General features: G+C 39.8%; 1 protein-coding gene across 1 annotated transcript; it reads right to left on the reverse strand.

Annotated features, from left to right (window-relative positions):
• Positions 1–6,260: 6,260 nt before the first annotated feature.
• On the reverse strand, positions 6,261–12,914 carry LOC105053974 (chaperone protein dnaJ A6). The gene is made up of 8 exons (XM_010935330.4): positions 12,774–12,914; positions 12,267–12,463; positions 11,866–12,046; positions 11,628–11,766; positions 7,569–7,702; positions 7,337–7,479; positions 6,920–7,118; positions 6,261–6,832 (listed from the first exon to the last, which is right to left on the reverse strand). The coding sequence occupies exons 2-8, from the start codon at positions 12,414–12,416 to the stop codon at positions 6,513–6,515; spliced, it is 1,266 nt and encodes a 421-aa protein (XP_010933632.1). The 5' UTR covers positions 12,417–12,463; positions 12,774–12,914; the 3' UTR covers positions 6,261–6,512.
• Positions 12,915–14,516: the final 1,602 nt, after the last annotated feature.

Below are 14,516 nucleotides of genomic sequence, written 5' to 3' on the forward strand. Positions count from 1 at the left end.
AGAGGAAAAAAAAAAAAAAAAGCACTAGGACTTACAAATTGTCTTATAACCCTTTGTTTTATAACCTAAAGCTTGTTCCAATGATCATATCACTTTGCCTAACAACCACAACTTATGGTAAAAGTTTTGAATGGTACATCCCAAGTATTAGGATCTAAATAGTTATAGTATAGGCGGGCCTCTCTTTTTTTGGGTTTTCCAAAAGTACTAGCATTGAATATATTTGACGCATGGAAGTGATTCCATGGAAAGGAGTGTTGATGGTTGGTTGTGATCATCTCAACCAGATTTTTGGTTGGAATATTTTTTTTAAGAGAAATACCATGGAGCTTTTCTTTTATATATATTTTATTATAAAAAATATCATTTTTTTTTCTTTTTTCTTCTTTGCTTCTCCCTCTGCCTTCCTATGTTTCTCTCTCCGCCTCCCTCTGCTTCTCCACATCGCGGTCACCTCCCTACCCTGATACTGTTGGTCCTCCTCCCTCCATCCGCAAACCCCGATCCCCTATCTCTCCCCATGGTGCCTCCTCGCTTGCAGGCCCGAACCCCGTGTGCTTGCAAGTCCTTTGCTCGTGGCCAACCCCATTGGTGTCCGTGGCTCATCCGCCCCCGACTATCCGTGGGTCGTCCGCCCCCCCACCCCGCCTGCGGTCACCCCCAGTGCCCGACTGATCACTCGCGGCTCCTTCGTCGTTGGCCCACGCATTGCCTCTCCCCCCCCGGCAGTCTTTCCCCTACTCATGCTGCTGTCCCCCACCCCCCTTCGGCGATCGTGCTGCCCCTCTTTCTTGCTTCTTCTCTACCGCAGCCCTTCCTCCCTTGTGCTCGTGCCACCGCCAACCTCCCCCGTACCCCTCGGCCTCAGTCCCGACCCGTAGCTTCTTCTCTATACGTTTCCGTATGCCGATGATGACCCATAATCTTCTCCCCTCTTAGTCGGCCGGTCATAACTTCTTTGTGGTCTTCTTTCCTCCCGGCCTCCGACGCAACACCCACCCCTAGATGAAGAACTGTTTTGAAAAAAAAAATGCTACATAAATTAACCTTAACTTTTGAAATAATTATCGCATCAGTCGTGCACAAGAATATTTATTTATTTTAAATCTGAATCATTCGTACTTAATCTGATGGTCTAAATTAAATAAAAATATTAAAATATTAAAATATTTTTAAAACACCGTAACAAAACCCTTCTTTTAATGGAGGGTAAAATGATAAACTTCGAAAAAGTATTTAGAAATTGTTCTCCTGAATAAAAAATGCGAGACAATCTGGTGATAGAAAAAGGAAAATATTTTTATGAACTGTCACGCCCCGAGCCCAACACCCGGGTCGGATACGTGATGGCCGTACACTCCTTAGAGCAAGTCCTAAAAAATATGCAAGGCCAAATTAAATCACTACAACCTTAACATCCATAACAATTAATTTCAATAATAATTTATAAAATCTTGCATAATTACAATTAACATTCCTTCAATCCTCTGATCAGGTATCAACGGTACTCTATCTATGCATCCGCTCACTTACAAATCCATACCATAGCCAACCATGGACATCTTGTAACTCTGAGAAGAAAAGAAAGATAAAGGGGTGTGAGTTTTTCAGCCCAGTAAGAATTCCCATATCACATCAATATAATAATATAATCTGAAAATAAGATAAACAATAACACATAAAAGTCGATGTTCACTATCCAGAATACTGCAAACATTTATTGATTATCTGTTTATCAAAAGAGATGCATCATCATATGTTAAATAAGTGAAACAATTTTATTCAACGATTGTTTCATGTCTTATCTTTCCATTTTCTTCTATTATCACATCATCTTTAATCCTTTTCTTTTTCGCTTTAGCTTTAGCTTTGGCTTTGGCTTTGGCTTTGACTTTGGACTACCAGGATCATGCGACGATCTTTTATTCGGATCGATTTCTGTGATCTTCCTCGGATCGAAATATTCATGATCTTTCTCGGATCAAAGTGGCCATGATCTTTCTCGGATCAAATCATTCATGATCTTTCTCGGATCAGATTCTTCATGATCTTTCTCGGATCATATTCTTCCACACATAAGCCTGTGGGGGCTGTCCCAAGCATAAGCTCCTGGCAAGCTATTCCACATGACAAGGCCAGTCCAAACCATATTTCTCTTTCTTTTCATTTTCATGAAATTAAAATATTTGACTTCATTAATCAATTCATCTTTTGCAGTGAAATAAATATGTCATACACATAATCATGCCATCAATCGCTGATACATATGTATTGATATAGCATACTCATGCTCAAAATTACATAAATAAATAACAATATCTCAGATATAACAAATTCATCGATCTCAAATCCAACGTTGCAAAATCAAGGAGATAAAACCAACGGTAAAATAATATATATAATGATGATCATGTACAGGAATTCTTACCTTTACCGGTGACTGATCCAAGCACAAAAATCAATGTTCTTCTTTGATTTATGAATTCTTTAACAAAATATTCCACTCGATATCATTTGCAGACAATCATCTCTTCATAACCCTGATCAAATATAAAGATCATATATGGAGAAAATTACTGATAATCGATCCTAATAACACAAATCGAGGACCTCTCTTAGGATTAATCAAAATTAGGATTTATCTAAGTATCTAGATCCTCCACTGATCCATAAGACTTCTAGAGAGATAAAATCCATGAAGAGAGAGAAAATTCTAGAGAGAGAAAGTAGAGAGAGAAACCTTCGTATGCTTCCGATGAGGCAATCATGGTCAAGATCATCAGAGATCCTATCAGGGTGACTTAACATAAATCAAGTGTTACAAATTTCAAATAGAATCGGACTGAGATCAGATCTACCGCACGAATTTCGGAGCAATCTCAAATCATCATATTTTTACTTCAAATTTATCCTAGGGTCTGTGATGTAATCAGAGAGAGAGTAGAAAGATTCTAGAGAGATAAAATCCACAAAAAGAGAGAAAGATCTAGAGAGAGAAAATAGAGAGAGAAAATATAGAGAGAGAAGGTAGAGAGAGGAGAGAGAAAAGAGAGAGAAAAGAGAGAAAAAGGAGAGAGAGAGAAAAATTCTCTCCCTTCTTCTTCTTTTTATTTTATTTTATTTTATTTTTTATTTTTTTCTTTCTCTTTTTCCCTCTTTTTTTTTTTCTTTTCTTTTTCTTTTTTCTTTTTCTTTTCTTTTTCTTTTTTTCTTTTTCTTTTCTTTTCTTTTCTTCTTCTTCTTCTTCCTTCTTCTTTTCTTCCCGCGGCCACCCTTGGCTGAAACAGGGGAAGACCGTGAGGTCCCCCCATCGGTGGCTCGGGCTCCGGTGGCTTGGCCGGAGATTCGGCAGCGACCGGCGATGGGGTTCGGCCGGCAGTGGCCAGCAACGGACGGCCGGCGGCAAGGTTCGGCCGGGAAGAAACAAAAAGAGATCGGAAAACAGGAGATTTCTTGTTCATGAATTTTCCGGCGAAGACGGTGGCCGGCGGCGAGGCTTTGGACCAGGGGAGAAAGGGAAGAGGGAGAGAAAAAAGGGGAGGGGCTTACCTCGAGCTCCGACAATGTCGTCAGCTTCAATTTCCGGCGAACACAAGTACGGGAGACCTTGACTTCAACCGGAGAAAACAAGGAGAAAGGAGAGAGAGAGAACCGGTGATCACTATGGGTTGTTTAGGAGGGGGAGAGGGGGTTTTATAGAGGAGGAATTCGTTTTTTACTCGGATTCCTCCTCTCCTTTTCACGATGGGAAGAAGACTCTCAACGAGAATCTTCTTCCTCCCGATATCCTTTGTTTTTTTTTTTTTTTTTTTTAATATCTGGGTTATTACATGAACCGTCCGACAATGGATCTTTTGGTGCGTCTGCCCAATTCTTTCCTCGGAAAAGCCATAGGTATTTTTCCCAGTACGGTAGTTGATATATGTACAAGATACTTGTGCAATCTTGCGACTGAAAGAAATGTCACAACCTACGAACCTAGGGAGGGGGGCACCATGCCTAGAAAAATTAGGTCCTTTCATCACGGCTCAAAATCTTAGTAACACGTCGGCCGATCAGTGGTTTGACATCAAATAAAATTTTGTGCTGAACCATGTGCGTGTTTTCTACCCTTTTTGGTGGTTATTATCTTGGCTGCAAAGCTTTTCTTGTCCATGTTCTTACCAACTTCATCAGCTTATCCTTTGACATAAATGTGTTTAGATGCACAAAGGTGAGATAAAGTGAGTAAGCATCATGCAATCTTGCCCATGCTTTAAGAGACATTTGAAAGCCTCTTTAAGATGGAAGTAGGTTCCGATGAGCATCTTTACTTTGTTTTTGTCTACAAATGACTCTGTATCTGTATATTTCAGCTGCCTATATGTAAATTGTTAGATAAATTCAAAGTTCATATTACTTCTAACCAATATATGTCCATCCTGACAAACCTTTTTCCTTTTCCCATGAAGCTTCCGATGGTTATCCATAGGTGCAACGGTGCAACAATTGGAATGGTACACATGGCATAACGTTGGTTTGAATGTCACACCAAAATTTCTATGGTAAAAGTTGCCTCCTCACATCCCTTCCACGCACGCGCGCACACACACAAAAATTAATAAAAAAATAAACTCTCTCACACGCACAGACGCACACAAACACACAGCTCTTCTCTGCCCGTACATAGCCACAAAAGGAAATGTTTCCTGATTTTTTTTTTTAAAGAAAAAAGCTTGAAGAGCTTTGAAAAAAAAGGGGGTCTGGTGGGATCAGTTTACACCTTTTCTGTTCGAGAAGTTAGGTTTAAAAAAAATCAGTATTATTGTCATTATTATTTTTTTGCTAATGGACAACCTTTTTTGGGTAAACTAATGGACAATCTTTTGCTCTTAAATCCTTTCACCAGAGTCTCACGCCGTTACCACTCTGGAATTAAAAAAAAAAAGAGTTACCTCTACTGTCATCCTGGAACGGATATGAATGTCATGCCGCTTCTGGATTCGCTACCATTGGTACCGTACATGCTACTAACCTCCACTGCTATGATCACCACAATTTTTTTATTATTTTATTTACAAATTGAAATTAATAATAACTAGGTTTTTTTCCTCAGATATGTTATTTAATTATTAAAAGAAGGACAATGGTGCTATAAGAGAACCCGCGTTCGCAAATACGTATAAAGAATGCCTATATATGGTATTCTTGTTTTACCACTTTATAGATTTTTATGTTGTAAATGGAAGTACGAGAGCCATGTGTATTTGTGAGGCTTGATATAAACACAACTTAAGTTTCTTAAGATATACGCAACCTAAGTTTCTAAAGCTAAACTGGTTGCATTTGCCCCTAAGATATTCCTGACCGTAATGATTGCTAAACGGACCAAATGGATACAACCGTTTAACATATCTTACACGTGATTAGCTAATTAGTTCGATCCACCGTAATCACATACTGTGGAATAATCACAGTGGAGCCTACAGCTACCGTATACCTAATTCCCAACAGTATTCGTTCGTTCTTTTGTCCAAATCGCCATGCACTGAAATGCCATTAGTTCTACAGACTGTGCATTACTTTAACGAAATTCTTATGCTATTCTCTAATCAAATCGTCCGGACCAAGCGTGTGCCGCAACCCATTAACATGCCAACCAACCATAACAGTGAAACTTTTTGGCCCACTCAGATGGAAAGGACGAGATGATAACGTGTGGGTAAATTCCATTAACTAATCTATGGTACGCTGAATATACAATCTATCATCCATGGAGCAGGAGCATTTTAACTAACTTGTAGAGGGGATCTAAAAAAGAAAAGAAAAAGAAAACTGTAAGCCACGTGCCAAGGATAGAGTGTCTCCATGCCACGAGTTCAGAGCAAATTCTGAACCCAGCGGGGTTCAAATCTGCAGGAGGAACAGACGTTCTGCTAACCAACTTCAGTCCCAAAACAGAACTTGTAAAAGATGAATACAAGCATCATCGGTTCCCATGTTCGTCCGACTTTTTCCTCAAACATCTTCTAAGCACATCGCTGATTTGATAAAGCAATCCCCAGTTTTTAGTCTTCCTCCCACTTTGACTGACTGATCCTGGGACTCAAAAAAATGGTGATTTATTCCAATAGAAAGAGAATCACGCGCCATGAAGGAAGAGCGCCACAAATGATCCCACATAAGTAGAGGCGGAACCATAAGCGATGAATGGATTTACAAAACGAAAAAGAATGATGCATCCTTCTCGGGGCATAGACCAGCCATGTTTAGCACGTGTATATTTAGAATGTATCATATCTAATCATAAGCCTGGAAAGCAATAAAGTTGATACAGGTAATAACCAGCAGCGCTCCACGACAATCACAACAGAAAAGAAAACAATCCATAATTCCAACTATCCCTACGGTTCACAGATACATTAATACTAAAATAGAGAGGAAAAGTGAAGAACATTGAAGTCCCTATCATGCAGCAAGAAAGAATAGCCAGAATACCCATATTGTGAGAGGATAGTGACCTAAAGGTGAACTTATTGCTGGGCGCACTGTACCCTTGGAATTGCATCATCGTCTTCATCATAGGCTTCTTGCTGCTGCTGTTGCTGCTTTCGCCTCATCTCCTCTTCAATATTGACATCATAAAGAGTGGTCTCCTCACACTCATCCAGCTCCATGTCCGACAGGCGGTTGCTAGGTCTTGGCGGCAAAAAGGTCTCCAGCATGCGGCATTGATCAGGAGAGAGCACCCCTGAATCTGGAAATTCAACATTGAATTGGATGTACAGGCGACCCCTCATGAAGGGCCTACCATGATGAGGCATTCCTTCATCATTGATTGCTTTAAATTGACCTGTTTGGAAAGCAAAGTTATAAAGAGGATGAAGAAAAATCAACACAGCCTAGATCAGACTTATGTTCAAAAGATCTAAGAACGCACCAGGCTTAACAACTTCGCCTGGATTTGACTTGATGAGCAGCTGTCTGCCATCAAGATGGGTCAGAGCAAACTGGAAGCCGCAGAGTGCCTCACTCAGACTGAGCGTATGTTCCACGTAAAGATCATCATACTTCCTCTTAAATTTGGGGTGCTCCTTTTGTTGCACCACAAATACAATATCTCCTGTCACCGTGTCAGGCTACAAACATGCATTTTATATAATTAGGCAACAGAGATCTAAAAATTCAGAGAATAGCAAGCAACTTTATCCAACAGGCATCAGCATATACCAAATAAAAAAAAAATCAGAGAATACAAGAAACTAGTTCTGACTAGGTTGACATAGAGGTAACAGCATAATGCGCTAGTGAACAGCCAAAAAAAAAGTTTATAATTTTTTAAAAAATCTTTGCTTACGGCTTCATCAGCTTCGCCTTGGAATACAATCTTCTGACTCTGTTGCATTCCTTTCTCGACATGCACCTCCAATACTTTCTTCTCCTGGGTAACTTTGCTCCCTTTGCATTGTGGACACTTGTCTTTATCACTGATGACCTCACCTGCACAACGGCATATTTAGGAGATAAAACTGAAGAAAACAATTCTTACTTGCACCAAGAGTATAAACAATATGAAAGATCTGCCACACCTGAGCCTCTGCATTCAGGACAAGCATGCTGCATCTGTTGAATCATGCCTAGTCCAATCTGTCTAGTTACTGTCCTCACTCCTGTACCCTGACATCCATAACATCTTCCTGATGCCCCACTCTTTGAGCCCTTTCTGTTATGTGGAACAAAAGGTACCCATAATTATCATAAACAAGGATTGAAAACAATATAAATAAGCACAGTAGTGACTATCTTATAAAACTTTTGTATTCAGTTAAATGTAAAATCATGTTTGGAAGTACCAAAGCATTAGTATGCCAGGGATGTGAGGTATGTGCAGTTGCTCTGAGTCAAAGAATATAACACATAGGGACAGAAAGTAGAAGTAAAATAAGGGTGCACAGACTGCACCAACTTCCACCCCGTATAAAGACAATTATTAGCATGCATAATCAAGAGTTAGTATCATGACTCTGATGCAGAAGAGAACCTAATGGACATACAAAATTTCAACACATTCCCCAACCTCATGACCTTAAAGTCACAAGCAGTAGTTGCACATATACAGAAGCCACATGGCTTCCAACTTATCTTACATGGTGAATTTCATTAATCTATACTAATGAGCCTTCTTTAAGGAAGAAGAAGAATATGTTCTGAATACTAAATTGTATTTCAGCGAGTCATCTCATGTTCCCAAGTCATGCAAGTGCCAATCCTACCTAATCTGTATCCGGTCTTCATTTAGATAATCCTAACAGCTGCATCAATTATTGTCCCAATTTCAAACATCTTATATTGTGCTCGAATTCAGGTTACTTATCATAACTTTACAACCAGCTAACTTTACATCCGGAACTCTATAATCCAAATCTAATAGGATGCACAATTCTAGACTGCCCAGCTATATGAGCTACACAGCATCATCGTCAGTCAAAAAGGAAAAAGAAAAAAGAAAAACAATCTCAAATCATGTGTATGACAATTCAATATTCAGCCATAATTCAGAAGCTTAATAACAGGATAGACTACAATGATCAACTTCCAATTAATCAATAGGCATTCAAGTCTCATATTTATTCATTAATTATCACTCCAACTTAGCATGATTAACCAGGTGCCACTGCAAAGGTATCTGCTTACACTCCACGTACATTCAGCTAGGTATATGTCCTCCGATAACACAATAGCCATTAAGGTGTTACACATTCACCACTAATAAAGTGCACCAAGACGACCAATGATGTACTCATCAACATTATCACAATAAGAGCACAATATTCAATGTCATGGTTATTTTATAAAAAGGATAGACATGATAAGGCCAAACACTATGTGATTTCCCATTGCCAAACCCCTTCTTTTCTATCTATTATTGCATCTCGCTATACTTTTTACTTAATATCTTCCATCCCAGAAAGTGCACATATTCCTTTGAAGCTGCCCTTTATCTCATAGCCCATGCAACATCCTTTCTCATTTTACATAGATCTCTCATTTATTACACTGTCATGTTCAACTTTCTTTTTCACCACTTCAAACCAACCTAGCCACAACAGGTCTAATCTCATAGAACATGTATCCCCATTAAAAAAAGCCCCTCATTTATCACTCTCTGTTTTCTTCTCCTCCTTTACTTTTCTTGCCCTTCTTTCTATCCTTCCTTTAAAAACTTTCTCAGATTTGATCAGACAAAAATCAGATCCATCCTAACCAGATTATCTCCCTTTCACAAGGGGAATATTTCTATTCCATTTATTCCTTAAATTTCTCTAGCATGATCTGATTTCGGCTCAATCTGCTCGCATTTCTTTCTTCTATTCCTTCATATAAGATGAATGTTGTTCTGCCTTTATGGAAACTAGTTTTTTATCCCGCGCGTTGCCCACAGGTTATAAAATCACATAAGTTATTATTTGAGAAAAAAATAAAGAGTTATAATGATAATAATGTGCATTTAATATATGGAAGGTTGAGAGCTCTTAAGAGCTTAATAGAATTCCAAATGAAAATAACGAGGGAGAAGCAAGGGAGTTGAGGGTCTCTTAGGAAAATGGAATGGTCAAGCTCATTTAATATGGTAGGTTGAGAGTTCTCGGGAGCCTAATAGAATTTCAAGAAACCACATCAGCCCATGGCTTTCAATATTTTAAATAACTTTTAAGTACTTTCAATACTGTAATTAATCACATAATATTAATAATATTAATGTTGCTCTATGTTGATATGCCAGAGGTTGATATTGTGCCAGACGGCATGAAGAGGTGAGAATTTTTTGCTTGTGGATAGGCTAGATTGGTAACATAATTTCTCTCACTTTCTACTTTCTACTTTCATATATATATATATATATATATATATTAGATTGAGGATCCAATCTTAACCATAGTACAGGACCTTGATTCCATATGAGATATGCATATTATCACCCCATTCCAATAAAGAAACTGTTGCCTAACATGAAATTCATCTTATTATGTTTACTGGCCTTTTGCAATTACATTATTCTCCATTTCCTTGTGCTTTCTTTCTCGCTGTCCCTAATCTTCATTTCTGCATGGATCTATTATCAACCAACCCTCTCCTCACAATAATTACCTAGACCGACTTGTTTCCTTTATAACTAATCCGAACAAACTTCACCCTTTGGAAGGGCATTATTCGCATCTCTCTTCATGGTAATAAGAATACAAATTACCAAATAAATGGAACTATTCCTGCCCTCAAGAATATAAAACGAGTCATCAGGAAAATGGAAAATCTCATAATCAAACTTATATAGAATTCAGCATATAATAAGTGGACTGCAAAGGATTAAATGCCTGCCAGATGGATCAATGCCACTTCTGTAAAAGATCTAGCTGTCAAGATTCTAGGATTATCTCCACTAGTAGTTGTTGCAGCCTTACAAAAAAAAAATCATGCACTTCAGAGTAGACTTCCAAGATTGCATGATGGGGGAACTTTGCAAGGACAAACATTTATAAAATTATATTTAGACCAGGTTGAAATAGAGTAGCTCTTTGAGGACCTTAATGATAAATGCAAGATTTTTGTGGCCTTGATTTGTTACATTTGACATACCACACTTTTAAGACAACAATGAGTAGTCCAATTAGGCTCCTCCTTTGCGCACATGCACACGCAAGCATATGCGTGGCATACATGCACACACACACAGAGGGAGGTCCCTTCTCAATAATTGCACAATGTCCACATTACTGATTACAATCTTTAGCAACAATAAGGAATGGTCAACAGGCATAGCAAGAGCAAGGATGGAAGCATCAGTTATGCCAGTTCAAGGCATCATGCATCTACCATGCTGCACAATTATGCATTTCATCTACCATGCCAAGCCAGCAAAACACTAGCATGCAGTGATAAAAACCTTAAGCAGGAAACATGGGAACCTTCACAGTGGAGAACAGAAATACTAAAATCCGCATGACCATACTATCCTTAACACCCTAAACTTTCAGCAATCTCAACCTTCAGGTGGAGATGATAGTTGCAAATCTATAAATAGTTGTGTATGCATGGCTTCTGATTTAAATTTGACTCATTTTGCATATTTATTGAATAGATTAAAACAATTGAAAAATGTTCCTAAAATATGGTAGATTGCTAGTCGGGACCTCGTAGATATTCATCTTCATTCTGCAATAGTGGAAATTGATATAACCTGAAACACTTAAACATATTTCTATCATGTTCCAAAAATATCGCTGTGTTTATGCCATGTGAAATTTTGCAGAGATTATGGAGAACAGTAGCTGCTACTTTCATGGAAAATAGAATATTGACTACTGACTAGCTCATGTTAAATAAAATACAAAGAAGGAAGAACAAGCTACAATTCAAAGCGTAAAATCCATCTCCAATAACCTTACCAGGAAAGGCTGTAAGCAATACTAAGAGACTGGACTTAGGCAAATATATATTGCAAAATTTAATACTTGATAAGTTTAAATCCTATAGAATAAACCAGAACAAAGTATTAACAATTAATTTTTACATTAAGCTTGATATGCTATCACATAATTAAGGGAAGACCATATTGATTCCAAAAGATATAAAATTTGTATGAAATATACCCCTTGCACTTTGCACACAGTGCATTTCTCGACAATGAAAGCTTCTTGGTTGTTCCATTATACAAGTCTTCGAGGGACACCTTTAAAGAATGAACAACGTCTTCACCTCGTCTCTGCCTACGACCTCTTGAGCTGCCACCTATAGATCAAACATGTTACAAACATATAAATGATTAGCAACCACTGCCTACTTCAAAAAAATAAAGGTAAAGGAATCTGAGTTTGTGATATCTCTCACCACCAAAAGCACCACCACCAAAAGCACTACCACCAAAGAACTGCTCGAATATATCAAACGGATTGTGAGAAGTGCCGCCTCCACCCATTCCCTCTTTAAGCGCATCTTCCCCATATTCGTCATAGATTTCTCTCTTTTCAGGATCACTGAGAACTTCATAGGCTTGAGCCAGCTCCTTAAACTGATACAATAGCAATAAAACCAAGCAAACGAAAGATACGGGTGTCAACAGACATCGAGTATACCAGCACCGACATCTAGGGTTCATGATGTGCGAGCCATTATAACAACTAAAACCTAGAAGATACTACCATCCGCCATGGATTTAATGGTTCGAAACTATCAAATAATCATCAATCTCCGAGGTAAACTAGGGCATAGACTAGAGGAAATCGGCTCACCTTTTCCGGATCTCCACCCTTGTCTGGGTGGTTCTTTATGGCGGCTTTCCTATAAGCCTTCTTCAGCTCATCCTGGCTCGCATTCTTCGAAACACCGAGAATCTCATAGTACTTGGTGTTGTCGCTTCTCCTCGGACCACGGCCGAACATGATTGCCGATCTCTCTCAACCTCTCGCTCTCAATTCCTTTCGAGCCTCTAAAAACCAACATAAACAAACAACGAACAATCCCAAATCCATATAAGGAATTTTTCACTATCAAGAGATCTACGGCAGCAAACAATCCCAAAACAGGAACCCTTACCCCGAAATCCTTCGCTGAATGATTTCGAAATAGATTAGGAGAGAATAAGGGGAAAAAAAAAACCTAGATTCAAAACCTACCGACTTGCCCCGAAGAATCAGACAAAGACGATCTTTCCCCAGAATTGATACTCGAGAACATTAATTTTTCTTTTAAAAAAAGAAGAGAAAGAAGGAAATCGTGAAAACATCGCGAAAGATTACCTAAATAGAGATCGGAGACGAAACCCTAGCCCGATTGGAATAGGGAATTGATCAGCGGACGCTGGAGGCGGCGTGAGGATATCAAACTAGATGAGGTCTCCGAAGCAACCACAGGGAGAGGGGGAGAGATTTTGGCGTGGGCGAGCCTTAAGTAGGAGTGTAGGACCCCAGGGCACAGCGCGGGTGTGGAGAGGAGCGCGCGGTGAGATTCGTGACCGTCCGATGGGAAGGATCCGAGGGTGATGTCATTCAAGGAAGGGTGATGGCGGGTTTCCTTCGCAGGCCACTCGAAACTCGTGGGTCGCTGCCTTTCGTTGACCCAGAAAGGGAACCTAGACGTCATACGGCGGTCTGGTGATCCGCGGTGTTGGTAAATTTGGTGACGTGGATGCCACAGAACGGCTTTTTTTTTTTTTTTTTTTCATCTTTATGAGTGGGAGAGATCGTGGGTTGGTGTTATTAATGTCAAAATGGACTTAGCTTATAGAATTGGTCCGACCCAATTTTATAAATGAAGTGGACTGGATTGTCATATAAATAGTTTAAATAACAATCAAAACTGTTTGGTCCACCCCATATCAGTCCAAAGACTGATATGAGTTATGCCGGACTAGTCCGGATCGATCATAAAAATTTTAAAAATAAAATTAAAAAAAAATTATTTATTTTTAATCTCTGATTCCTAAGCTCCGCTGTCCCACACATCAACCACTGCCGTAGATCAGCAGGATGACCGTCTCTATCGATTCCTCTTCCTTTCACCTTTCAATTCTACAGATCCCCCTCCTCCTCCTCATCGCTAGTGCGGCCGTCTTCGATCTTCGAGTCTGATCACGAATCAAGATATGTCGGCCCCCTCCTCCCTTGTGCCGACAGACGTCCCTCTATCCAACCTCCAGGTGATCCCCTTCCTTCTCATCTGGACCTCTCCTCCTTTCGACCGACGGATGCCCCTCCATCCAACCTCCGGACGAACCCCCTCCTTTTCCTCCTCCTCGTTGTCGGTGCCACCATCTCTGAGTTAAATCCGGCCACAGCTCCTTCTCTTCCTCGAGCTTTCTCAGTCTCTCTACTCTCTGAGTTAGATCCGCGTCTCCCCTCGGACTCTCCCGATCTCTCTCCACTCTCCAAGCTCGACCGCTCGAAGTACTGCCACCTTCAAGTCAAATCCAACTGCAGCTCCTCCTCCTTGAGCTCTCTCGATCTTTCCGCTCTTCAAGTCAGATCCGTGCCGCCTCTAGCCTCCCTTCAAACTCTTTCGATCTCTCTCTCTCCACTCTTCAGATTCGATCGCTCGAAGCTCTCTCCTTCTCGGACTTTTTGTCTCTCTTTTTTTCATCTTTCACTTTTCAGTCATTTGAAGTTCAAGGCTTATGGACTGATCTGATGTGGCTCACAGTCTTTAAAAAATAGTGCTGAACCAGCTACATTATATTCTATTTTTTAGCCGGGTCTAATCCGATCTAGCTCATCAAGTTTTTATGGATCGGATCTGGTTGGATCGGATTAGTCCATTCAGTACTGGTTGATATCGCACGCGGTTCTACGCGCACCTCGGAAGGAGCCAAAGCGTCTCGTTTCCACTGACACCCGTGCAGCATAAAAGGATAAGACCGGGCGTAAACCGTTACAGCTGGAAATAGGTTATTTGCTTGGGGATTATAAATTCTTAATCATGCAAACGAAACGCAAACGAAACATTGTCCTTGAGTGTTTTTTTTTTTTTGATTGACTTGCGTGAAA

Source organism: Elaeis guineensis, chromosome 11 (genome assembly GCF_000442705.2).
Source record: "Elaeis guineensis isolate ETL-2024a chromosome 11, EG11, whole genome shotgun sequence".
Taxonomy (NCBI): Eukaryota; Viridiplantae; Streptophyta; class Magnoliopsida; order Arecales; family Arecaceae; genus Elaeis; species Elaeis guineensis.